Source organism: Gambusia affinis, linkage group LG04, assembly GCF_019740435.1.
Source record: "Gambusia affinis linkage group LG04, SWU_Gaff_1.0, whole genome shotgun sequence".
NCBI lineage: Eukaryota > Metazoa > Chordata > Actinopteri > Cyprinodontiformes > Poeciliidae > Gambusia > Gambusia affinis.
This window is the reverse complement of record NC_057871.1, coordinates 10313189-10339476: the sequence shown is the minus strand read 5'-3', so window position 1 is coordinate 10339476 and position 26288 is coordinate 10313189. Positions and strand designations below refer to the sequence as shown.

Sequence of the window (26288 nt, the reverse complement as noted above, 5' to 3'; positions counted from 1 at the left end):
CTTTCAGTGTGTTATGATCTAGGTACAGTCAAACATTTTGCTTCTGGTGTGTAAAAGAAAGTGTCATCTCTGTTTCATGAACTACATACTCTGAGATATAAGAGCTGTGTGTGTAAACTTTCCTTTGCTGCAAAAAATAAATTCACAAAGACAATTGGGGTTTTTTTATGTTGTTTTTATTTTCATAACTCAGACTCAATTTAATGCAAAGTTGGCACATTCAATGGATGTTTAATGCAACTTTTAAAGAAATTTTGCATTAAAAGTGTCATTATTTACCGAATGACCCTTCATGACAACAGTCATAAACATTCATTAACACTCCTTCATGTTTATGACAGATGTTCTGCCATGTTTATTATAGCGTCGTGTCAGGCTTACGCACACCCCTTCAAATAAAGTGTTACCGTAATGAGTATAACCCATAATAAAGAAATAAATCTATTAAAATTTTTGAAAAAACTGTATATATTCTTTACCTGAATGGTTTTCTCTTTAGCTTTGTGCTGCTCCACTTCCATCCACCTCAAAAACTTCCAAAGTATTTTTCTAAAACGAGTTCTCAGTTGTTTTAGGTAGAAAACCTAACACCGAAGTTAGCATCTGATTCAATGGGTTCCTGTACAAATCATGCACTGACTTCAACTTTTAAGAACAACATGAAGGTGGGGTTTAAACATTTCTCTGCATCCAACTCGTCCTCTGTGAAGTAGCTGGTGAACATGTCAACCAGAATAAAGTACTAAATATGATCCCACAGACAAAAACAGTCAGTTAATTTTTGTTCTCCATTTTTTATTATGGTGAAATATCATTTCCATGCTAATTTCCCATCGCTTCTACTAAAGTGCTGGAGAGTTGAGAGAAAACTTCAGAAAAGGTCTTTACTGCTGCACCACTTTGGAAAATCTCATCGATCATGCTCATATTGCTGGTTCCCATGAAGCTGGTCATGTCAAAACTCTTTGAGTCTTTGGAGACAGAGGGATCTGGGCAGAAACCTGAGTGGTAGAAAATAAAGTATTTTGATTATACTTTTTGGAATGTGAGACAATAAAATCATATCATCAATGTAGTGATTCACGACTCAGTATGGTGGTGGCACATATGAGTAGTGTCACTACCAAGCACACTTCTCTGACAAAACTTTGTAAAATAGAAATGTATTTGAATTTAAAGTGTCTCACTCTGCTTCCAAGTATGAGATTCACAATGGAAGTAAGAATATTTTAATTGACAGGCTTTTAATACTGGTACATACCTACAATCTGGGGGTTACATTGACAAAAGGAAAAATGATTAACCCAACCAGACAGAGAGTTTGTACCTTGCTCTGGATCCAGAATGGCAGCTTCTGGTAAGTTCAAACACTCCACCTGCTTCTTGTACTCCTCCAGCTCAGCAGCAGAAACCTTCATTCTCCTACCTGAGAAACACAACATGCAGCATCTTTTTAAAATCTTTTTATCTGCATTTTCATTATTTTAAAACAAAGCATGAATTACAACAATTATCATGGAACTACAGGAATTCTAGAAAATTAGAAAAAACAGATATGTGTAATCTTAAAATGGTTTGCTTTGGACCAGAACTTAAACATGGTAAGCTGTTACTTTCTACAACTGCTGCAAAGTTGCAAAAATATTTGACCAGTGTGACTCTTTTCTCTACCTAAATTTCAAGTTTTTGGTCTTACTCAGAAGCTGTACAGCTCTGTATGAGCTTCTTCCAAATGTTATGTTGGAGTACACAACCCTGCAGTCAGGACAGCCTGTTTTCAGGTGGAAGCCGGTCGAGGAGTACGGGTAGTCTGGAAAAAGAATTGAAAACATGTTTAAAAATGCATTTATCTTCAATGAACATGAAGGCCAACCATATTAGATATGGTGATGGAAGAAGAATCATCACCACCTACCGAAAGTAAGAGTGTTGCTTTCCAGCGTTGAGTTAAATGTCATAGAGAAGCATTGACCAAACCTTCAACAAAACAAAAATATTAAGAAACATTTTCACTTACATTACCTTAATAGGCAGATCATAAAGTTGTGTTTGTTTTGTAAAGGTCATATAAAACAAAGATAAAACCCTGAAACTGAGAGTTTAAATCACGTTTTTAGGTGCATAGAACCAATCATGATATTCTCCTCATTAGCAGCGACGTAATTCAACCAGACGGTCCCCCTGGATATCTCCAACAACTCTTTGGATCCGCGTATGTCGCTGCTCTCTGCTATGTAGTTCCATCTTCCAAGCAGCTGGAAAACATTGTATGGGTGATTGCTTACGTCAACCCTGCAGATACAGAAAAACCTGAAGACCCTCAGAGCTTCTTACCTGATCCCTCCCAGAGATCTGAATTTGTTGGGTAAGACTGTCACAGTTGGTTGTAGGAGCTGTCTGTCCGAGAGACAGAAGACTGAACACAGCGACAGCTACATGCAGAGACTCCATCATGACTTCCTCGTTGACTGTCGGTCGTGGCTGTTCATCTGTGCTTTTGGGTATCAAGGTTCGTCCCTCGTGTGCTATCAGGAGCTTCAATTATTTACTTTAGTGTTGGAAGAGATAAGAAAACATCAAAAAGTAAATCAAGTCTCATCCCATTAGAAGTTCTTGAAAAAAACATGAAAACTGTGGACTGCACACACTAAAGCAGTGATACTGTTAAACTGCAGGAAGAAACAAAATACACAAAGACTACAACTTCTGGAATTGTGATTTTTATTCAGAATAATGTGTACCGCAGAAAATTTATAGAAAATTGAACTTTTTCTGTTCAATTTTAGAGGATCAGAGTTCTGGGTCTCTAAAATTGAAATAAATCAACAAACACTTCAGTTTCTTATACAATTGTTATGAGAGAGGAATAAAACCAGAGGATTCTTTCAGTTTATAAACATGTCAAAAAGAACATCCAGAAATTTTGCCGCTTGAAATCCCCTCTTCGCCTCTAGTATCGAGTTGAGGGCGCTGAGACCCTCGATGGTTGTGAGGTTGTCAGAGCAGATTTCTGTTTTCATAGAAAATATTCAACAATTAACAATCGACATATTTAGGAACATGGGAGATAGCGCAGATATTCTTACCGTTGTTTGATTTTAACATTATAGGTGGCGGCATTTGAAGGCATTCTGCTTGTTTCTTTACCAGTTCCAATGCAGCAGGTGAGACGCTCCTGCTTCTACCTAAAAATAGAATTGTTCCCTTTTAAAAGACTAAATTGATTTACTTGTAAAGCCTGTCCAACATGTTAATATTGGTGTTTAGTATCAAAACAGACAAACCCCCCCCCAAAACTTTCTGAAGTTCCTTTCTAAAAAGATATACCATTTTTATTTTGGTAAAGTGTGTTTCTTACTAAACATAAGGAGACTAGTGAAATTGTCTGCAGCGATTATATCCTCTTTGGCAACCAGACAGCCAGCGCACTCTGTTGACAGGTAGACCTCTTTGAGGTAGAAAGGTTGCTCTGTGGACAGCAAACACAGCGCAAAGCACAAAGTCGATTGTATCAACAGAAATGTTTTTCATTTTCTCCCTGTTAGCCTCCTCTTTACTTACCGATCAACATTGTGCTGTTCTCAAAGATCACGTCGTACACTAAGCTGGAGCAAGTCCCAAATCTGGAATGTAAAAGGTACAAGATCTTATAGTTTTTCCTGTGATCAGAAACTAACCGTATAAAGATCTTATAGAGACATTAAAACAAAATTTGTTCTAATTCCCTTGTGAAAACTATGCTTTTGCCTCACCTGGAAAACTCAAGAACTCATGGGTCAATGTTTCTTTAAATATTGACTTTGCTAATCCCTTTGGGGTTTGCAAAGGGTATATTTGCCCGGAAACTAACCATGTTTGGGGGTGATGGCATGGAAAAGTTGGGGAACTCATAGACAGATCTGCCTTCTGAATTATACTTATTTACATCAATGGTTTATGGTTATTTACACTGAAGACTACTTGTATGTTGCATTAATGTTGCATGTTTTGCAAATCAGAAGCATATCTGGGGTGGGTAACTATGTGAAGAACAGCAGCTTAAAATGAATAAATCCATATTTCTCTTTCTGCAAACATTCAGCTAACAGTGTTGTTGTGAGGGACACTTTACATCCTCTGACTCTGGAAGATATTGAGAACGTTGCTCTTGGGGGTGACGTTCAGGTCCAGCCAGGCATCAGAAAGTAGGTAAGCCAGCGACCGACTTCCTGGGATGTCAGAACTCCCCCCGATGTAGTACCACCGACCCAACATCTGCAGCACACAGACAGCACAGTGTAGTCGATAAATGTTGGAATATAACTATTGGTGTCATTTAAGGAATGTGCAAACCTTTTAAAATTATGAACTAGGTGATATGCAAGTCGTTTAACTGGTTTCTTAGAAATAGATGATGTGGACTGTGTCATAAGAAAACTATATTAAAGTGAAGAAGTGGCTAAATAAAATGTTACTTGTTGGGGATTTGTTGAGAGAAAGGATTGTAACTATGCTTTGATAAAAAAAAATAAAAATCACTTACAAGGAGATGTTGGTTTAAAGCTTAGAAAAAAATCTTGTAGAGATTAATCAGAAGTGACAGGACTTAGTGCCAATATGTGCTATTTCTAAGTTAAACTTACTAGTCAATCTAAATAAAGCTCGGACCTTTCATTAACGCCACATTAGAAATTTCATCTGGGAAAGTTGTGTTAGATTTCACACCCATTCATTAGGAATTAATAAGCTGCAATTAATAAAAAGAGTAGACAGACAATCTGTTTACATATTTAGTTTTAATTTAATAATGCTTACAGGGACTTACTTCTTCTTTGCTGATGGTTATTGGTTTGAGTAGATCATCACAGCTGCTCAAAGGAGCAGAAAGTCCCAGAGAGAAGAGACTCAGCAGCACAGCAGCAGCAGAAGCACGCTTCATATTCATGACCAAGCTTTGAGTTTTCTTCTCAGTTTTCTCCTGTGTCTTACTTACTTCCAGCTAACTTTTCTTCAGACTTGTATCACAAATTTAATTTCAGTAGAGTCCCTTCTGGATGGAACATTCAGGAGGTGTGTGAGGTGATGTAACCAAGGTAAAAGGTTAAAGAAAGAAAACAAACAATGACCTTTTTTGAGGGCGATTGATCAGATCACATGGAAGAGAGAGCATTGCATATAGAGACACACGTGGACAAAACTGTTGGTATCCTTCTGCTGGTGACTAAAAAGCCCATAGTGGTCATTGAAGTAACTTGAAACTGAGAAAAGTAATGATACATACAATTTTCCTGAAAGTAATGGAAATCAGACATTGCTTTTGAAATGTGATTCAGCAGATTCAAAAAAAAAAAAGAAATTACAAGCATGTTTAAGGTAAAGACTATGAGGCCATCTCCAGGCAGCTTGATGTTCCTATTACTGCAATTATTCACAGATTTATGGTCCACAGGACTGTAGTCAACCTCCTTGGCAACAGGAGGAAACCTGATGACAAACTGAGTTCAGAACAACCTGCAAAGAAAATTTAAGGTGAACTCCAAGTCAAACAGATGTCTCTACTTTTGTCAAATGTTCCTGTAGCTAAAATGGCTCCTGGAGAAAAAAATTATTAGGACTTCTGTTTTAAAATTAAATCACAGAGGCTCTATTTCAGAGTTGCACCTGCTTGGAAAAAAGAAAGAAAAAAGATAGAGATCCCAAGGGGAACTGAAGAATACCACACCCCAAACTCTGAACAGCAATAGACTTCAAACACAGCACTTTATGTGTTCCAGCAAAACACAACTTTATTTTCGTCTGATGACACCAGCTAAACCCTAAAACACTTAGAACCAGCACTGAAATTGCTCAACTGTTAAAAGATTTACACAAGTCAGGTGTTCACAAGTAGTTGAAAAAAAAGAAGATTCTGACATGTTTCGTGTTTATTTAACAGGAACATAGTTACTTGTAAAAATATACTTCTAAAAACCTGATTTGAAAAAATACTCCAACACACCAGTAATGATTTTTTTCTCTGCAGGTGAAGGGCGTTGTACAGAGGGTGCCATAAAGAATCATTTTGTTATGTTCTAAACACACAGAAAACTGGAAGTCACCAAATATTAAGTCAATATCAATTATTAGAAATGGATTTTAGTATTTAATCTTGAATAAAAATACTTTTTTTTTTCTCCGAAGAGTTTTTGCAGCACTAGTAGCTCGTATTTTTGTGACAGTAGGCAGACAGGAAAGTGGGGGAAGAGATGGGGGAAGACTGCAGCAAAGGTCGTCGGGACCGGGACTTGAACCTGCGACGACTCCAAACGTGGGGCGTGCTAACCCCCTGTGCCACCACAGCACACCCCAAAGAAAAATACTTTTTGAAGAGGAAACTAAGCATTTGAATGAGGAAGAAAGATTTGAGAAAATTTAAATTGTTAGTTGTTCAGGGTGTGAAATGGTCTGTCTTGTTCATTTCAGAACTGCTGTTATATTTTGGATATTATCCACAAACATCATGGTGTGAAGTACATTTCAAAAAAAGATTGCAAAGGTTTTCTATGTTGTGAGTAGATATTTAACATTTTCTTTATCCAACACCTCTGATAATGTTAAGCTGATCTAATAAATAAAGAGACAAAAGCAACTTATCAAAAGTGTTTTTAATGGAACTTAACAGACAGCACTTTTTTTAGATGTCTTAATTTGGGACGAGAACAAAAGGATATCAAACCAACAATAGAAAAAGGTCGTATCAGACTGATGGTCCAGAATATACAAATAAATCTGTGAGCACGACCTAACTGCTGCCGTCGTGCTCTGATGGGAGGTTTGGACCAGGATGGAGATGGTGAAGAAACTATCGTTTATTGGGGGAAGGTGAGAAGGATGAGCAGCTCTCCCTTCAGCTCCCGCTCTCCTCCGTCTATTCAAGTGATGGTGAAGTTTAACAAGAGGATGCAGGGAAATCGATGGAGAGCAGAACGACATGATGTATTGATCTCATCCCTTTCCCCAGCATGAGGACACATTGAGGACAAAGCAGGAGTTGGTTGTCGCTACTCCATAGCCTCCTGGTTCTCCTGATCTGCACCCATATCCTCACTAGCCTCTTTGCCCTCCTTGCTCCTCTTACTCTTCTTGTGTTTGTGTCTCCTGTGGCTGTCGCCCTCCTCGCTGTCGTGTCTTCGTCGACTGCTGCTGCTGCAAGAAACAGGAGGATAAGGTGAAACCAGGGCAAAAGACAAGAGGAAGGAAGAGAAATCAGAGATGGACAAAGATAGGTGAATGATCAATAAGACAACAGCGGGAGAGAGGACAAGAGGACAAAGAGGAGGCATGATGGGAAATTGATCAAGGAGGAGGTATCTATCAATTAGGAGGGAAAAAGATGAGAAATAAACAGAAATGCTATTTTTGCCAAGCCTTTCAGCTAAAGCTTTTCAGATATTTTAAAAAGAGCTACGACTGACAAAGTTTAATCTACTGCAAGTATCAGTAAATATTAAATGTATATACGGTAGTTTTATTGAAAAAGCAAAAGAATCGGCTTGCAAGATCCGACATAAAAGACCGAAGCTAAGAAAAATAAATATTAGAGACGCCATCAGATTTTTACAGAGCCCCCTTGGAAATATGGGGAAAATTTTCTCTTTTGCGTTCCCTCGCAATACGCTTACTGCAATATTTGCTGATCTACTTTGTATATAATCACAAATGTCAATTTAAAATTTCAAATATATACACATTTAAAGATCCTCAGAGAAAACTTCATTATTAACTCTTTGGTGCAAAAAACAGATTGAAACCCGACTTATTTACTGGATGTTTATGTCTGTGTAAGGCTGAGAAGGAACTGCACATGACAGCAGTCCTTTAAACCATTCAGTCAATCAACACAAAAGAGACACAACCAAAACTGTCTCATTACACCCTGATAAAAACTCAGAAATAGTCAAAATTCTTTGAATGTATTTTTTTATTTCTTTCCTTCTTACGAAGTTTCTGTTTACATCATAGGTTTGTGGTGCATTTCTATCCTGAAGAAAAAGATATAAAACTTCAGATATTTCACAACGAGATATTAACAAACATGGAAAAACCTCACGAAAGCCTTATGCTATGGCAGAAAGTACAATGGCCACCGTAAGTAAGGCTTACGGTATTCAATTATGCTGCATGAACTGATTAGTACATTATTGCAAGAGAAGGCAGAACCTATTGAGAGGCAACGCAAAAGAGAAAAAAAACAACAAAAAAAACATCCATGACCTCTAGGGGGCTCCGTAGGTTTTTTATGGACGACGCAGAGATTTAGTTTTCTTTCCAATTTTGAGCAATTTAGATGTTTTATTTTAAAACTTATAACCAAAGAAACAAGGTACTGTAGTTTCTGATAGGTGAAGTTGTTTTGAATCCAACAGAAAATTTATTACAAAATCATCCCCCATTTAAATTTCAATTAATGTTTTTTATTACATGTCAGCCGAAAGTCGTGGCAAAGAGAAATGAAGGCATTAAAACATCTCTCTTTGTTTAATTTAAATAATGTGTTTTGCTTGGTGATAGTTACTGAAAGAAATTCACTTTTCAATAATATCCTAATTTATTATTTACCCATTAAAACAGAAAATGTAGACTTTTTACTAGTTCCATAAACGCATCAGAAAACAACACTTTGGATTCAGTTTTGAGTTTAGGTAACCTCACATTAAAGTTAGGGACGTCAATGCTTTCATCCATAAAGAATTCACTTTCTCTTGGATTCAGAGCTGGAACTTTAGGCAAAGAACCTTCTTTTCTTATTTGCTCACAACCTGCTTTATTTACTAGTTAAATTAAAACAAAATCTAAACCAATTAGATTGCATCAGACATTAGGAGGAGAATTGCAGCTTGTAGGTAAAACTATAAAGGTAACCAGGAAACCATATCAGTAAAAATCTGATCTGAACCCATAAGGTTTCAGAATGAACAGCTGTTCCTGAGAAAGACTGTAATAAAAAAGGATTCAGGTTTATAATCTGAATAATTGCTTTACAAGATATTGTTTTTATGCAGCCAAGAAACAAGAAAAAGTAGCATCTGAATAAAGGATGAATTTAAAAAGTGCTACTGTAAACCAGTGTGTGCTGGTGTACCTGCGAGAGGACTTGTGACGTCCCTCCTCTTTCTCTCGGTGCCGCCTCTCTCTGTGTCTCTCCTCTTTTTCTCGGCTTGCCCGGTCACGATGCCGCTCTCCGTAACCACGTTCTTGGTACTCACGGTAGCGATACCGCTCCTCATCACTATGGCAACAGATCGAGAATTATCAACTATCTGGATGAAAATTGTTAATCGAAATTGCACATTTACTCATCTACATGATTTCTAAAGTGACATTAAAAACACTTTTAAATATGACAGTGACAATCAAGCACTTATCTCCATCTAAAGCCTGAACTAGAATGATCACATGACAGGAAATCACCCCAGCTCATTCTCCAGAAGAATACACACCATTGTTGTATCTGTCCTTCTGACCTGGTGTAGCTCATCGTTGAGGGGCTGTGCTCCCTCTCTCGCTCGCGCTCATGTGTTCGCTCTCTGGGCCGGTCCCGTTCCTTGTCTCTCTTGTCTTCCCGACGGGAATAATAGTCCCAGGGTTTGCTGTTGTCCACCATAGGGGGCCAAGGAGGAGGCACACCTCCAGTTAAGGGTGGAGGGTAAGCACCTGGAAAGGGAAAGGAGACGAGAGTTTGATGGAAATTAGATCTCAAAAACTGCAAAACAAATGAAACACAGAGTTCCTCTAAATCAAGGCTAAATCTCCCCCACTTCCTTTTAGAATTGCTTTAGTTAATAATAATTAGAACATTAATCAATACATTCTATGTATATTTGATGATGATTTTTATATGACAAAATGTAATGCTAATTGCTAGTTTCATAACTGGTTATTATGCTACGTTTTTATCATGTTAAACACTTTGAACTGCCTTGTTGCAGAAATGTGTTGTACAAATAAACGTAACTTTTTTTCAGTTAATTATTTTTGATAGTTTTCTTATTGTGTGATAAGGAGAATGCCAATTAATTCTTTACCTTGAGGAAACGGGTACGGTGGGACAGAGCGACTGTCGTAGCCTCCAGCATGGCTGCTATGGAAACAGACAGAAGGCACTGTGTTAGCAAACTGAATTAATTACAACACTTAGTTCATCATTTAAAAGTATCCCAATATAGATTTCTAAAAAAAAAAAAAGTAGTTTATAGCTGCAGCATGTTACTTAAAAAAAAAAAAATTAAAACATGGGGTTTCTAATATTTGTTTAAACTGTCACCATGTCCTTACAGTATAATACAAGCCATAAACAGGGGTAGAAAAAAATAATTAAACTACTTGGTCAGATACAACCAATCAAAGAAAGGAGGAGGATTTTAGTGTTGTCAATCAACGTTGTGAATATGCTGCTCACACTCTCAGCCTTGTTGTCTCCTGTGTACAACTCCTTACCCACAACAGAGCCTACCATGACTACAAAGGCCAGTCAGCGTGGCCAGCATAGACGACAACAACTTCCATGTTATTTTATGCCTTATTGGAAGAAAACATTACTTCAGAGTTCACTGACTTTAAATTAAAACATGTTTACATAACCGAGAGCACATGACCAGTAGAAACTTAAGCCCCCAAATTGTTCAGATATACAATCAATGCAGCTGCAATCGGAGCGAACGTCGTCATGGACGTCACCTGTCCATTGTGGGAATTAGAGAAGGTGGAGGGCCGCTTGTTGGAGGGTGAAAACCAGGAGGAGGAACTGTGATGGGCAATCCTGTGAGGTGGAACAAGGTGGAAGAAATAAGCATACTCAAAGCAACCAGTTTTCACGAAAAAAACAAAGCAGAATTATAGGAGAAACTGAACTCACTGGGTGGAGGTATGAGAGGAGGTGCAGTGCTGACATTTGGTGGAGGAGGGAGAAAAGGAGGCGGGGGTATGTTTGGAGGAAGCGGTCCAGGGGGGAAGAAGGTAGGAATCTTAGCTGGAGCTGGTTCAGCTTCTGATGTTGAATGTTCAGATATCACCTGTGCAACAACAGACAGCAGAGGGCGCTGTTAGCATGTTGTTCAGGTCTTTAAGAAGAAACTTGTTTCAGTTTCTACTGTACCTGGATGTTGTTGCCCTCTAGGTTGTGTCTGCGTCGTCCCTCAACCCTACTGATTGTGGCTGTCTGTCCACCAATCACATCAATAGTACCACTTGTCTTCCTACAGGTAGAATATTTAAAAGCATTAGAGGCAGAGCAGAACCCAAAACAACCAATGATTTATTACTTCCTGCAAGATCATTCAAGATGAATGATAATCGAATAAAACATGGAAATATGATGTGTAGTTAACAACCAACATACCAAAAATATTTATCTACTTCATAATTAAATTAATCAAACTATTAAGTCTGAATATTACTAGGTCAAAAAAAATAAAATTGCAAATTAAATCAACTATTTTTTTGAGAACAAAATGATGTTGATCAATAAAAATAAATCAAAATTGACAGAATCTCAAAACATCAGGTGTTTTTCTCATAATGAACAAAAATAAGCCACGTTTAAATGCCAAAAACAAATATCACATTGAGGTTTAGTTTCCTTTTTTTAATTATATTTTTCCGAGCCTTTCCTCTTTTCTTCCTGCTTCTAAAGACATATTCAAATCTTTTCTACTATTTTCATTTTATTGTTGAAGCTACTCTGCATTGGAAACACTGTTACCTAAAATTAGTCCTCTCTGGAGGCCTTTTGGAAAAAATAAATCTTCTGCTGCTCAAATTTATATAGAAAATTTACAGGTGTTAAATTATGTTGATTTATTATTTGATATGTTGGAAAATCGACAAAGTCCCTAAACTTTGACATGTTTAGTTAAGATGTGGATTTTATGGATTTATGTCTGGGTATAATTTTGATTCCTTTGCTTTTTCTTAACAATTTGTTTTCATATGTGCTCCCCAGATTTACAAACAATAAGTTAAATAGCAAAAGCCTAAAAGAACTGTAGAGAATATGTTAGTCAACTTTAGTATAGCTTTATTTTATGCATTCATGTGACTGATTTCCTGTTATGATGTGAAATAATTTGTATTACCTCCAAAGAAATTTACTAACTATAATTACTCCAAGAAATTTGATTTCGGATACTCTTGTTTCAGCAACATTTTAAATTTCTTTTAGCTTCTAGGTAATTAATCAAACCCTCATTTAACCAGGATAGAAAACTAATTGAAAGCATTTTGTTTTAGTAGCTCAGAGCATAAACGTATAGATGTTACCTGGTGATCTGACTGACAGCAGACTTGTACAGGCTGACAGGAGACGTAAAGTCCGTCTTGGAGGTGTGAACAGACAAACTGGATACATCCTTTTCATTTCCTGTTCTGCCCTGCTGAACCTTTGCAGACAACCAGAGAAAATCATAATTAGCTGAAGATTTTCACAGTGCGTACAGTCAGTGTAACAGGGTGTAACTGATGAATCTGAGCAAATCGGTAGAGGAACAAATATCATACAGAGATCTTGCTGGTCACTGAGCCAATTGTAGAGACCTCTAGGCCCATTCGCAGCCTCTTCTGTTTCTCACAGTAAGCCTTCCAGGTGTCCTCATTAAAACCATAGTTGAAATAGTCTGACAGATCAGCTCCTGCAAACCGAATCACAAAGACACTTTCTGTGAATTACAGCACTAATAAACTTGGGAAAGTAAACAGTGATACACCTTTCAGCATGGTTTATTATGAGGCTGTAATAAAATATTAAGCGTATTTGAGACTGGATTAAATTTACAATCACATTTAAAGGCAGCATAGACAATTATAATGCGAGGACCAATATGTTTTCCTTAAATTGCAGTCCGAATAATTTTAGCAAAACATGTGGCTGTAATATTTTAGATGATTATTGTGATGAATCTCTCGAATGCATTTGATTTTTCCACATTGTTCTTTTGCATCATTACAATAGTCCTGTCCTATAAAATTAAAGAATAACCTTCCAAGTAGTGCTTTTAAGTAGCCCTCTGCAAATATGATATTGTAGTAATGATTGTGATTTGAGAAAGTTCAACAGACCTGGCTTCCTCCAGGGTTTCTCTTCAAAGCTCTCCATGTCCACCTCCAGCACAGGAACACCATTAATGTTTCCTGGTGCGTCCAGATCCACTCCCTTCACCTTTGTGGTTACTGGAAACAAACACAACATCATAAAGGCTGCTTTCACAGAAAGAAAAGAGGTAAAACTGGTTTAGGTTGAAAAGGTCTACAGAGATGACAGGTTAAAATAAACAGAAGGGTGATACCTTGTCCATAAGGCCTGGATCCTGTTGTCTTTATGTTGAGGTTAACAGGGGGGGTCCCATATGTCCTGAAGAGAAAAAAAAAAGATACAGTGATGAGAGATGATGCTGTTTTCCTGCAAGATATTATAATATTGGTGAATACTGAGATAATCATATGACTTGAAATAAGAAACTAAATTCGTTGTGTATAAATTGGATGTTTGTAGGTCTGCACTACATAAACACAGTAAATAGAAATGAATTAATAGTAAGTCTGAACATCTTTCTGTTTGGAGCTCATAGCAAACACATTAAAAAGTCTATACAGCTCCTGAAAAAGTTATATTTAATTATTTTCAGCAACAGTAAGGCTTTCTTTTTATTTTAATTAAAAAGTTCCTTCTAACCAAGACCTAGTATTGAAACAACTGATGCCTGACGGGAACGACCCAGTTCAGTTCACCATTTTATGTTCTGGATTATTCAGGAGAGCGTTTCCACCAGTTGAACTCTCACTGGGCAGGCGGGATTAAACCCAAACATCTAACATGGCATCCATTGGTGCAACAGCAAACGTCTTGTGCTTGAAGCAAGCAGTGACTGCATTGCACCAACCTGAACCGTATCCTTCAGTAGAAATGAGGTGTCAGTCGCTATTTTTAAAAAATACTCTTTATCTTCTAAAGCTTTTAGGTTGCATTTAACAAGTATCACAAAATATATTTAAGACATATAGAGCCTGAATGCATGGTACTTATTTAATTCGTCACAATATGAACATTGTGTAATGATAAGTTTGCAATGTAGTGCAGAAGAAGCCGCTAGCTCATCCTGAAGTTGTCCAAAGATCTCCTTCGAGACTTGACTCCCTCAAACAGAGGAAATACTATGAAGTTGCTACTGAATGCTAATTGGATCTAGGTTTTATATTCATAAACTTCAGAGCTTCCTTTGCCATTTTTTATGTTACAACTTAACTCCAGCATGAATTGTATTCAATTTTCCCTCAAAGCTCTACGCACAACACCCTATAGTGACAAGAAATTTTATTTATTTATTTAAATATATATAAAAATAAAAAACCCCAGATGTATTTATTTATTCCCAGCCTTTGCCGTGACGCTCAAAATGAGGTTTAGCTGCATTTCGTTTCCAAAATTAATCCTTGAGATGTTTTTGCAGCTCATTTTAAACATAAATCCTCTAAGGAAAACCTACGTATATTGTGGTGCTCCAGTTTTGATGTCACCAATGGTAACTCTGACATCGTCGTCGTCATCATCACTGTCACTGTCGCTCTCCACATCCTCGCCTGCAGCTTCGCCTTGGGACTGAATGGTCAGAAACAAAGTGACACATGTAAAGCCATGAATGTTAAAACAAAGCCAAAAATAAAACAAACAGCATCAGGAAGGTGAACAACAGAAGGATGTTCCAGGATGTGAAAAGGTTACATACCTCAGAGACCACTCCGTTCCCCGTAGTATGTACATCAACAACAACAGCAGCAGCAGCAGCATCGTCTGTTGAAGTCTCAACAGGTGCACTGCAAGTGTAAAACATAATCAGACATCACCATTAAAAATTAAACAACCAATGTGTTCTTAATGGATAGAGTTTTGAAAAGGACAAGATAATGATAGGGTAACTATTTCTTCCTCCCTGAATTTTAATTGTTGTTCAACTCTGCCTGATTTTTACATCTTAAAAGAAAAAATAAATAAAACAAGTTCGATCATGTTTTTTTCTGTCAGTATTAGAATAAACTACAGTTTTTTGTACAATCTGTAGATCAGGTTTCTCCAACTGCAGACCTCGATTGCGAGTTCCAGTGTCCTGTAACTTTTGCATGCATTTCTGCATATTAAGCTTCTGCAACTCAGTAAATTAAATAAATGATTAATAGCCAAGCCTTTGCAAAACCTACTGACGAGAAAGGAGATAATTCAGCCTTTTGATGCAGGTGTGTTGGACCAGGTATGGATCCAAAAAGTTGCATTGGCAACTTTTTGCCCCACTGCAACTCTTGTGACGATGCTAAAGAACAAGAGTTGCAAACTCCTGCTATAGATGATGGCGGAATGACTGATCCTGGCGTAAACGCAGAGGTTTGAACTAGTAATTTAACAAAAGTATCAATCTGAGATTTTCCCCTTGAGAAAGGAAGGGGAAAGAAAATCCTAGGTAGAAAAATCTTATCTAGTCCCTCGACTGTGTAAGAAGCAGTTTGTGAATGCACCAACTCACAATGATGTTCCTCTAGAGTAGAGTTTGTTACCTGGCAGCAGCATCCAGTTTGGGTTCTTCATCTTCCTCTTTTGTTTCTGACTCATCTGAAATACAGATCAAACAACAGTTTAGCTAAAACAATTACAGCAGTATTCTAAATATAAACTTATAACAGCAAAAGACGAACAGAGACTATTTATCATAATACGGTACAATCCTCTATGTTGTTTAATTTCAAAGCCTGCTTCTCTTGCTGATGCTAAAGGCCCGAAGACCAAATCAAACAGTCAATGCTAGTTAGCTTCCAGGCTAATGTTCCGTTATTCTCACAGCACGTAGAGGTAATTACTGCTTAACGCTTCGTTACCAGAGCTGCAGAGACACTACCACGCGTTTCTAATAGATAAACTGAGTTGTTTCCAGTTGTTTTTACCTCCATAAAGCCATTCCTCCTCTTCGTCACCGGCGCTGGCGTCAGTGGTGGCTGTTTTGTCCGCCTCCTCCCCGGACATATTGAGCTAACGTGCAGTTTAAACCAACAGCAGTCGAAGCAACAAGCCCCAAGTGCGCTTAGTAACGCAAAAATAAGAGCGATATTTATCCCTGAAACGGGAAAGTGTAGTTAAGGACCTAAAATATTACTTCTTACATTCATATTAAACCTGTGGAAGTCAGCGAGACGCCCGGAAGAAGCTGCTGGGCCCGCTAAGATCAGAGTGCTGGAGCTGTAAAACACAGCGACCCCAGCTGGACAAAAGGAACTACTGCTTCAGGTTAGTTTGTTACCGGTTAAAAAGATAGTTTGGGACAGTAAAAGGTACTCACAATCTCTGCTTAAGTAGAAGTACAAATACCTGAAAAATATTCTATTAAAAGTAAAAGTACTGGTTGAGCTGTTTACTAAATTAAAAATAAAAAAACTTTGAAATGTAGAAAGTAATTTTCTTTTTCAAGAATACAGATAATCACTTTCGATAAGTCTAAAATACTTTAAAAGTTCTAGTCGAACAAAATACTTTTTTTTTTCTTCTGTTGACAAAATGAATAAACTCTCCATAAGGAGAGTCAGGACAGTCAGGACATACTGGAACAGCAGTTCTAAGAACAAGCTAGTTATATGTAAATAAATAATTTTCAGTATTTCCTTCCAAGTTTGTGTTTTTCAAATAAAATACCTAGTAAACATATTGAACTTTGTTTTTGTGACATGAAAATGTGCAAAGCATTCAAGTGATTTTGTTAATCACTGTGAAGAAAGTCCGATTGTCATGCTACCAACATTTCATGTTTTTTCATCAGTGTTTCATCTCGATTACTCAGTTTAATTCATTTGGGAAGTCTGAGAACAACAATCGTGCCCATTGTCAGTCCAATATTGCTCCATTATTGTTGTCTGTTTCTACATTTCGTGATGCACCACACATTTTCTTAATGGGCAGCAGCGGGCAGGCCAATAGAGCACTTAGTAAGCATAATTAATAACGCAGCTCTGCTTTTCTTTCCATGACAAATGCAACTCCTATAGAAATCTGAGATGGATCCAGAGGACTGCAGAGTCAGCGGCATCAGATGGATGCTGTGCGTGATGTGTCAAAGATCTCCCTGCTGACTGTAAAAGTCTTCAGCTCCCTTGAGTTTTTTCACCTAATTCTGGAAAAATCTGTGTTCCGCAATGAGGCTTCAAAAATTTCTGAGAGAGGCCTGAAAAAAGGAACATAATTAGGATCTAGGTACACTTTTGTTCTGTCATCTAGAAACAAAAAGAGTCTGTTTGGTAAATGTTACGTTGTTTTTAAAACCTCTCATTATCAAATCATGGCAAGTCTGCAATTTGATGTAATCACCTGGGTTTCCTTAGATAGAAAGGTTTTCTACCAATTTGAAAAACTAAACTTGACCACATTGTTTGATAACCACAATGAAATAGGATCTAACTACTCCTGTGCTTCAGGTTGGATAAATTCAAGTAAGATTCGCAGTTATCGGTTATTTATAAATTATTCTGATTAAAATATTAGCACAGTGTGTTTTCTTAGTTTATTGCACATTCCTTTACTGTTTGGATTCATAAATGGAGGAAGATACATCAATTGATTTGTGTAGCTGATAGTGGTTGGTTCAATAACAATTATAAAATCTCAGTGGTTTTAGATCGCAGTAAACTCGATTGGAACATCGTTCCCAGCTTCAAGACAAATCGAATGCAGAATACTGTAAGCTCCTATCTCTTGGAGACATCACTCCTGACTCTCCTGTCCTCCACTTGGTCAAAAACAAGTGAAGGACACTTGTTTTTGAAAACTGATGTTTTTTGATGGAAGCTTGACAAGGCACACACCAGTTAGAGAGTTGGAACTACAGTATATGGAGAAGCCAAATAAAAAGAACAAAAAAAAAATCCAAATATGTCAACTTCAAACCACATTTTTTTGTATTTAGATGGCAAGAGGAAGATTGTGTCTGCAGGACAAGTATTTCTGCTCTATATTTACCTCACCTTCATAGCTCAGAGGCAGGAAAACTGCTCAAAGAAAAAAGGCCATGGAAGAGTTAAGGGATACAGCAAACATATCAAAGATGGTTCACAGACCAGATGAGGCCGAAGTGAAACTTCATGGCCTGCATGTAAAATGTCATTAGTGTTGGAAAACTGACACTGCGCCGACCAGCTGCATGGTGCTGAGAAGATGGGAGAAGATGATTACAGAGAGGAAAACCTGTTAGAGACTGGGACAGAGATTTGCTTGCCACCAGGACTATATAACCAATACTCATATAAAATGATGTAGATCTAAGCACCTTCAGGTCTTAGAATGACCTAGTCAAAGTTTAGTATCTCAGGAAGTCTGTAAGATTGATTTTCACAGATACTCTCCATCTTACTTGACTGAGTTTAAGATGTTTTGCAAAGAGTAACAGGCAAAAAAGTTTTACTATAGACATGCAAAGCTTGCAAAAAAAAATAATAAAAAGGAAAGCCCTAAAGACTTGCAGCTGTAGCTGAAGCACTCGATGGTTAAACACATTATTGATTCAGGGGGGCCAAACACAAATGCAGACAACACTATTCCGATTTTTATTTCTAAAAACTTTTGGAAACCAGGTATTATTTTCCCTGCTTCAACATTCTGCGCTACTTTGGGCTGGTCTGTCTCACAAAATCCCAACGAAGTGCTCTAAAGTTTGTGATTGTAATGTGACAAAATGCTTTGCAAAGCGCCCTCTATCCTTTCCTCCCACTGATAGCTGCACCTCTATGTTTTTATGACTCTAAGCAGCAGCAGCTGCGGGCTTAGTAAACCGACTCTCATGACTTCTGCCATTGTTTGCAAGAAGTTCCTGTTAATGCAAAGCAGACTGTTAATGCTTTTATGGCCTTTCACCGTTTAAGTGGGTTCTGTTTAGCTGCTCAGTAAATGACTCGGAAATTTTGTGGATTGTCTCCCGCTCTTCTCTTTCACTCTAAGTGTCATCACAGAGATTGCACACAGAGGCGTGAACAGCATCCAAGCTGATCCGCCTGCTGCTGGGAGGAAACTCTCTAAGCATGGGTAGCACCTCAGCTCTCAAAGGGGGTAACGTTATAGTTAGGAGTCCATTGATTTTCCTCTTCTGTGTGTGAACCCTGCGGGGGTTCATATCATGAGCATCTATCGTATCATATCATACGTGTGAGTTTCATGTGGCTCTTTGTAAGTTCTCACATACACACAGTTAAATCTCTCCCACACACACACACTCAGAGGGACGTCAGAGAGGGCTGCTAATGGTCTCTGAGTTAAACTGATCATAAAAATTACATTTATTTTATTCACTCCGTCTCCTTCAAAGTGATCTCTCCTGTGGTTTCACCATCTTTCTTGTTTTTCGTTTTTTTTATCTTCTTACCATTTCTCTCTCAATGCCCTTTTCTGCACCTGAGCCGTTTATGTTCATATTTGATTTTCCGAAATAACATAATTTCCTAATTTTCCACTGAAAAGATTATTCACTGCTTTTGCCACAGCTAGCTTTGTTTGGGATCATTTGACACTTTGATGGATTGACATCAGCTCTCTTTGTGGTTTCTTCTTGTTTTGTTCCACTGTCTCCCAGAGTCTGTGATTACTGCATGTTTGTCTCAGCGGATATTATGTGCAACTCTGGTAGAAATTCACATGTGTGTAGGAATATCCATGCAGGTTTGAAGAGCATCGAGCATGGTCGAGCATGTGCAGTTGTCTCATTAGTCTTATGTAAACTGGAGAAACATTGTTGGAGGAATTGTTTTGGCTGGTGCAATGATTACTGAAGTAACAAGGTTTAAAAGGTTTTAATTAACTGGTTTCAGCGCACAAATTACCTTTTCTATGTAATGATAGAGCTGCCAGTCTATGAAGGCATGGGTGACATATTAAGAGATTGTGCATTTGGATCAGTCTTGTACTGAGTGAAATGGGTTGGCAAAATGCTGCCAGACAGTAAAATTGATTACAGAAGCTTGAGGTTTTAAATTGAGACACTTTATCAATTTTCTACAATTTTAAAATTACTTTCTTGACTATTGCCATTCCACACACTACGGTCATTTGCATATAGATGCTGCAATACATGAGTGGAAGAAAATATCCAAACAATACAATGTTGGAATCCAGAACCAACATGCACTTATTTATTTTTCAAAATCCAATTGAAATTGATCCACCAACACTGCTTGACTTTGGGTTGCATGACATGAACAAATGAACAAATCTCGTATGTCAAGCTTAGCACAAGCTAAGACTGTGGAACATGGTTGAGATTTTAAGCAATATTGAGAATAAGAAGTGGTTGAGGGCTGAACGAGCCAGAGCCTCCTGCTGGTCAAAATCTGTTGTTTTGTCCTTGCTGTTTCTTTGTTTGTTTACATCTCTCCCATCTCCATCTTATCTTCTCTTACTGTCATTCTCATATGCTCTGCCTTTGTTTCATCCAGTATCTCATCTGCGGTCTGTAACACCCTCTCTCTGCTTCCAGCTCCACGCTCTCTCCCTCCTGCGTCCATCCCTCTCTCCTAACGGGGGATTAGAGCGACTCACAGCCTATTCGATGCTAATCGGGTTTATCCAGACAGAGGACGATCAGTAATTACCCATACTCATATTAGCTTCTACAGATATGTGCACTGACACAATTTCAATCCACATCATCGCTTTGCATCAAACATATGGTTATCACAGCAGGGTGATGCCACCACAGATTATTAAGAGAGATTCTGCCTCCTTTGTTTCACAACACAAAGCTCCATCTGTCAGGAAACTGAGTCTGCCTCATTCAAATATGCTCAAAATATACTTTTTTGTAAAAATTATTAGTGTATCTTTGAGACGGTCTATTCCAGATTTGAGAACAAAACTAAGAGATTTTCTTGTAGTATCATTTGCTCCTAAACTAAAAGCTATGCAAGAGACTTCTGTGTAAAAACCAGTGAGACTTACTTTAGATGTAGTTTGTCTCCTATAGAACATCTTGGTCAGTTTTTATATTTGTTTTGCCATTTTGTAGAGCAATATTTTAGTCCAAATGAAATTAATCGTCACCCCTCCAAAAACAAGCTCCCATGCCGTGACATCACTTACGACAGATGGTAATTGGTCAGAGTTTTTCTGAATCTGTCCACCTTTATTTTTGGATTCCTTCAAATCTTCTGTTTACTAAAGGCAGCTGCTCACCTGTTTCTTGTGCCTCTTCTCTTATCATCGACTCATTTACATATCAAGCAAAATGAGTAGTTTATAAGTCTTTGTTGCTCTTTGTTAAGATTTTGTTTTGTGAATCCTGTAATTGCAATCTAAGAGTTAAGATTTCATTGTCAGTGGGGAATTTATGAAAGAAAAACCCACCATTAGATTTAATCTTTATTTAAATTCTTTTCAGTAAAATCACAATAAAAAAAATGTTAAACTATTTCTGATAGGTATTTTGTTCCCTTAAATAAAAAGAACCACAGACAACGTTTATGAGTTTTCAACCAAGCTTCTGCAGAAGGAGAAGACACAACAAATCACTTCTCTAAGGTGTTTACCATGTGTTCTGACTCTCCGCAGCAAAGCTTGTCTGTTTTATTAGTACAAACAAAGAGCAAGGGGCCTCGTGCTGATAACAAGATTAGGAGAACACAGACAGTTTCACAACTAAGGAATCCCTACGAAGGGGGAGCACAGAACTTAAACAGAGACAGTTTTACAGCTAAGGAGTATCTAAAAAAAAACCATCTGCAATGAACATGTTTAAGGTTAAAGAAAGGTTAGTTGGGGGGGTGCTGTGGTGGCGTAGGGGCTAGCGCGACCCATGCTTGGAGGCATTGAGTCCTCGATGTGCCTGTCGTGGGTTCGATTCCGGGACCGGTCAACATTTACCGCATGTCTTCCTTCCCCTTTCCTGTCAGCCTACTTTCAAATAAGGGACAGTAGAGCCCACAAAAGACCCCCTGGAGGGCAGAAAAGAAAGAAAGGTTAACTATGCCTCTCACACTTTAACAAATTCCTCCTCTATTGGATGTGAATACTAAACCTTTAAATGAAAAGCAAACTGATTACTTATGTAAGAATGATAACAAAGCAGAATTATTCTAACAATTTCTTTCTGAAATGCGTTTTGACAAATTTTTGACCAACCTAGAATCCTTTTGGAAAATTTATTGTCTACCAGAGTTTGACTGCTAAGAACAAAGCTAAACAGCACCAGCTTATGGAACATGACTTGGAACAGGGCCAGTCTGTCCAAATACAACAGACGTGCAGAGCAGCTCAACGTGAGAGTATTGTAGACAACAAACGGTAGGCAGGTCAAAATTTAAAAAAGGTGTGTTTTTACTTACTGCTTTTGCTAAATCCAGTAAGCTGCATTTCAGACCATTTTAACCTGAAAAACTTTTTTTTTTCCAATATTAAAGTTGGGATATTCTGGTGACAGCACAACAATTAGCTTTCCACACCACAAATGTAGGCTTTTTATGAGAGTTTAGAAAGAAAACTGTTGTAACAAGTTCTTTTTAAAGTTGCCCATAAGCCATGAAGATGTAGAAGAAGCTACTCGGATAGGATGAGACCAAAACATTTTGGTTTGTGTGCAAAATACTCTGTGACTAACACTGAACATCCTTTTAAAACCCCACTAACAAACATGGCGATGGCAGCATCATCCTCTGGGTATGTGTTAGAACATTTTATTCATTACGAAGAAGAACCAAGACAGAAATCACAAAGAGTCTCTTTAGATATTTAAATACTGGCCAGCAGGAGGGAAATACAATGAGTTGCAGTCAGTCAGCGCGCTCTCTGACCAAACAAAAGAAATGATCCTGCTTATAGTCGCTTTCTTTGAACGTAACACAAATGAAGGGTGGAGAATCAGAGAGTTTACACCGCTGCAAAATCCCCTAGAACAATGGTTCCTTATCTTTGCTAACTGTCCTTATCTCACAACAGGAAATCATCCACAAATGCTGCCATGTGTTTCACTTTAATTGTTATTAAGTCACATTATTCTGAATCTGTACTATGTTCTGGAAATATAAGGTCAAAGGCAACAAATGAGTAAGTGATAAATGACATCAATGTAATCAGTAAATGCAACTGATTCCCATTAGATAACATAAAATAAAGATAATGAACCAACATTTTTCCAACAGTATGCTTTTATTTCAGCAAGGACAGAGAAACTAATCAGAGTTGATGGGGAAAAGCATTGAGCTGAATCTTAAAGAAAACCAGTTAGGGGCTGCAAAAGACACTAAAATATGTAAAATGGGTTAAAAAAGGTCCAATCCCAGGGCAGACTAAAATCCGATGAATAATCTGTGGTAGGATTTAAAAATTAATGCCACAGACTCACTCTATTCAGTCTGATTAAGTTTGATCTGCTCTTAAAAACAGAGTCAAAAACAAAATGGCAGTCTCTACATCCAAAGTTGTTAGAAACATTTCGGACAAAACTCTTCCAGCTGGAATTTCAGTAAATGGTGGTTTTATAAAGTATTGACCCAAGAGGGCTGAACCTAAATGCATGCCACACTTTTCAGATTTAAATTTCTAAAAACAATTCAGGATTCTTCAGGATTTTTTTTTTTCCACTTTACAGTTTTGCTTCAATTTTTGTCTGTTCCAATAAAATACATCAAAGTTTGAGGTTATAATGTGAAATGCCAGGCGACAATATCTCTGTAATGACCTTTTTTGTTTGTATAAATAATAATAATAATAATAATAATAATAATAATAATAATAATAATAATAATAATAATAATAATAATAATAATAATAATAATAATAATAATAATAATAAACAATTTTATGTCAAAATTTGGCTAGTAATATTAGTACTAACCTCAAAAGTCATTTCTTGTGTTGTTTTTTTCTTTTTTTCTTTTTCCAAAAGTTAACAGTCCACTGAGTTGCAGCCTAGATTGGAGTATTCAGTCAAAGTAAAAGTTGTATATTTCTCTTATATTAATACTTTACATATTACTGTTTATTTATTTATTTATTTATTTATTTATTTATTTATTTATTTATTTATTTATTTATTTATTTATTTATTTATTTATTTATCTATCTATCTATCTGTGCTTTTAGTTCACTCTGTCCAGTCCTAACTGAAAAGCAAAGAACAATAACTGAACCACCGATGGACACTTAGCAACCACACAAAGTTGATATAAAAAAAAAAACAAAACAACAACACACATTCCTGCCCTGACCGTAGTCAAGTGGAGACAAATGGACAGATATCAGGTTTATAATGTCCACTCAGCAGACAAAGAAAAGAGCTTGTCTGGATTGTATCGAAGGGGTGGGGGGAAGCTTAACCTGAGCTTTTAGACAATCATTAAAAGGAGGAACAATGAGGTTTCCTTTGAACTGCATGTGTGTTCAAATGTGTGTACTTTCTGCTGTCCTGCATGTGTCAAAGACGATGCTCATTTCTGCCCGGGGGTGTGAAGATAGCTCCATTTGCAGGTGATTGAGTTAGGGTGAGTGTGTGTGTGTCTGTGTGTATGCGTCACCAAAAAAAGAAAGAGAGAGGGGAAGGTGAAGAAGAACAAGAGGGAGGGTGGAACAAGGAGAGGGAGGAATGTTTTTCATTACGTAATTTAATCTAAGTGGCTATTTTTCTTGTATAAAACCTCCATTGCCCTCAGTGAGACCGCTGTCCTCATCTGTCTAAAAGCACTGAGTGAGTCACGCTGCAGATCCACACAGACACACACACGGAAAGTCAAAGTGAGTCAGCCCAGATCTGCTGCAGACGCTCACCTCAATAATGAATAATGTAACAGGGAAGGCATATAACTTCTCAAATGGCATGTGAACTCAGCGGACAGTGGACATATGAATGATCCTGCTGGACAAAAAAAAAACTCAGAGCGTAGCATCTTCATGGAGCATATGGGCAGCTGGACCTCAGGTGAATTGTACTCTGACACCCCGAGGTGCTGCTTTGTCTGTGGAGGAATATTTAATAGATGGTGTCAAACTACAACTGGAAGGTTTAGCGGATCCCATTAAAGCGACATATGAAATTTATTCATGTATTTATTCACTTTAAGTTTGTACCAAAGAAGCTATTTTTGTCAGAAATATGAAAATTAGCTGGAAACAGCTCGACATGTTACAAAATATGTGCAAAAAGTGTAATAATGCAATAAATACAATGCTGTATGTGAAGATATCTTCCTCTTCATGCAAGCTCAAGATGAAGGACTGAACAAAGAATACAACCTAAATGCATACATGGGTTTACATTGATGGTATTCTTTTTTTCCGTTTTTTCTTTTCTTTTTTTTTATTACCAAATACAGAGTCAGAAGTTGTGACCCAGTTTTTGGGTTGAGGAATCTGCTAAAAGTAATACTGGTTGTGAGAAGGTAAACAATGTCTGCCACACATAGAGATACTCTTTCCTGTACTAAGAAAAAGCTGAAAATCTTAACATCCCTTCTCCAATCCTTTTGGAATATTTTTTATTAATTTGATCTCATGTTTGTATTTGTCACAGACAATTAAGAAGTTAATTATTGGTTATTTTAGTAACTATATACAATATAACCTTTAAATTTCCAATTGAAGTGTTAATATTGTGATTTTTTTTCTTCTTCTTTTCATGTGCTGTCAAGGCATGTCAGACTTACTACATGGTGAAGCTGGTTGTCTACATGTGCCAGGACTGGTTTGCTCTGCAAAATGACGTCTGGAGATGGTATCCTAAATGCTTGATGGACTTTATTAAATCAGGGATGCATCTTGTATCAAAGTGGACAGGTTGCAATATTAAAATAACTGTGTGTTTGTATGACCTCAACTTTATGGATTATTTGTTTGAGTGGGTGAGTCAGTGTGAAAGTGTGTTTGTACGTTTGTCACCTACAATGGAAAGATGAGGCAAGAAAGGAGGGAAGCTGATTTTTATTGTGGAAAATTGGAGGTTTGGTTCTAATTAAATTTAGAATTAATGATAAACTTTAGCTAGTGATATTTAACGAATGTATTTTTATAGATGCTGCTTGAGTCTATTAAAACAAGACATCATATTAAATCTTTCCCTATGAAGTGCTTTGCCCTCCTATGATCCATGCTGGAAAGTTAAGAGTTGTTTTGTTTTGCAGGACGTCTGGGTTGCTCCTAATGGGTGCTAGTCTGCAAAGGGAGATTTGAAGATCTGTTTACATATTCCCACCAGGCTGTCAGAGATGTACTGGGTTTAATGTGTTTAAAGCAGTGATGCTGCTTAATTAAAAGGCTGATAAATGGAATATCTGCGATA

At 37.4% G+C, this 26288-nt stretch overlaps 2 protein-coding genes across 5 annotated transcripts; both read right to left on the bottom strand.

The window, feature by feature from the left end:
* Nucleotides 1-778: 778 nt before the first annotated feature.
* Nucleotides 779-2513, bottom strand: LOC122829943. Its single transcript, XM_044114877.1, has 6 exons — nucleotides 2335-2513; nucleotides 2110-2255; nucleotides 1916-1977; nucleotides 1697-1810; nucleotides 1328-1426; nucleotides 779-1001 (listed from the first exon to the last, which is right to left on the bottom strand). The coding sequence occupies exons 1-6, from the start codon at nucleotides 2452-2454 to the stop codon at nucleotides 823-825; spliced, it is 720 nt and encodes a 239-aa protein (XP_043970812.1). The 5' UTR covers nucleotides 2455-2513; the 3' UTR covers nucleotides 779-822.
* A 4091-nt stretch (nucleotides 2514-6604) lies between these two features.
* On the bottom strand, nucleotides 6605-16266 carry fip1l1b (FIP1 like 1b (S. cerevisiae)). 4 transcript variants are annotated; one of them, XM_044114873.1, is made up of 15 exons: nucleotides 15940-16266; nucleotides 15556-15610; nucleotides 14736-14823; nucleotides 14496-14608; nucleotides 13299-13363; nucleotides 13072-13182; nucleotides 12514-12644; nucleotides 12277-12395; nucleotides 11114-11213; nucleotides 10874-11030; nucleotides 10696-10777; nucleotides 10044-10096; nucleotides 9459-9672; nucleotides 9101-9247; nucleotides 6605-7164 (listed from the first exon to the last, which is right to left on the bottom strand). In XM_044114873.1, the coding sequence occupies exons 1-15, from the start codon at nucleotides 16016-16018 to the stop codon at nucleotides 7020-7022; spliced, it is 1659 nt and encodes a 552-aa protein (XP_043970808.1). In that variant the 5' UTR covers nucleotides 16019-16266; the 3' UTR covers nucleotides 6605-7019. The 4 variants fall into 4 exon arrangements, with proteins under 4 accessions (XP_043970808.1, XP_043970809.1, XP_043970807.1 ...); XM_044114874.1 differs by having other exon boundaries at nucleotides 9483-9672; nucleotides 10044-10099; nucleotides 15940-16246; XM_044114872.1 differs by having other exon boundaries at nucleotides 10044-10099; nucleotides 15940-16225.
* Nucleotides 16267-26288: the final 10022 nt, after the last annotated feature.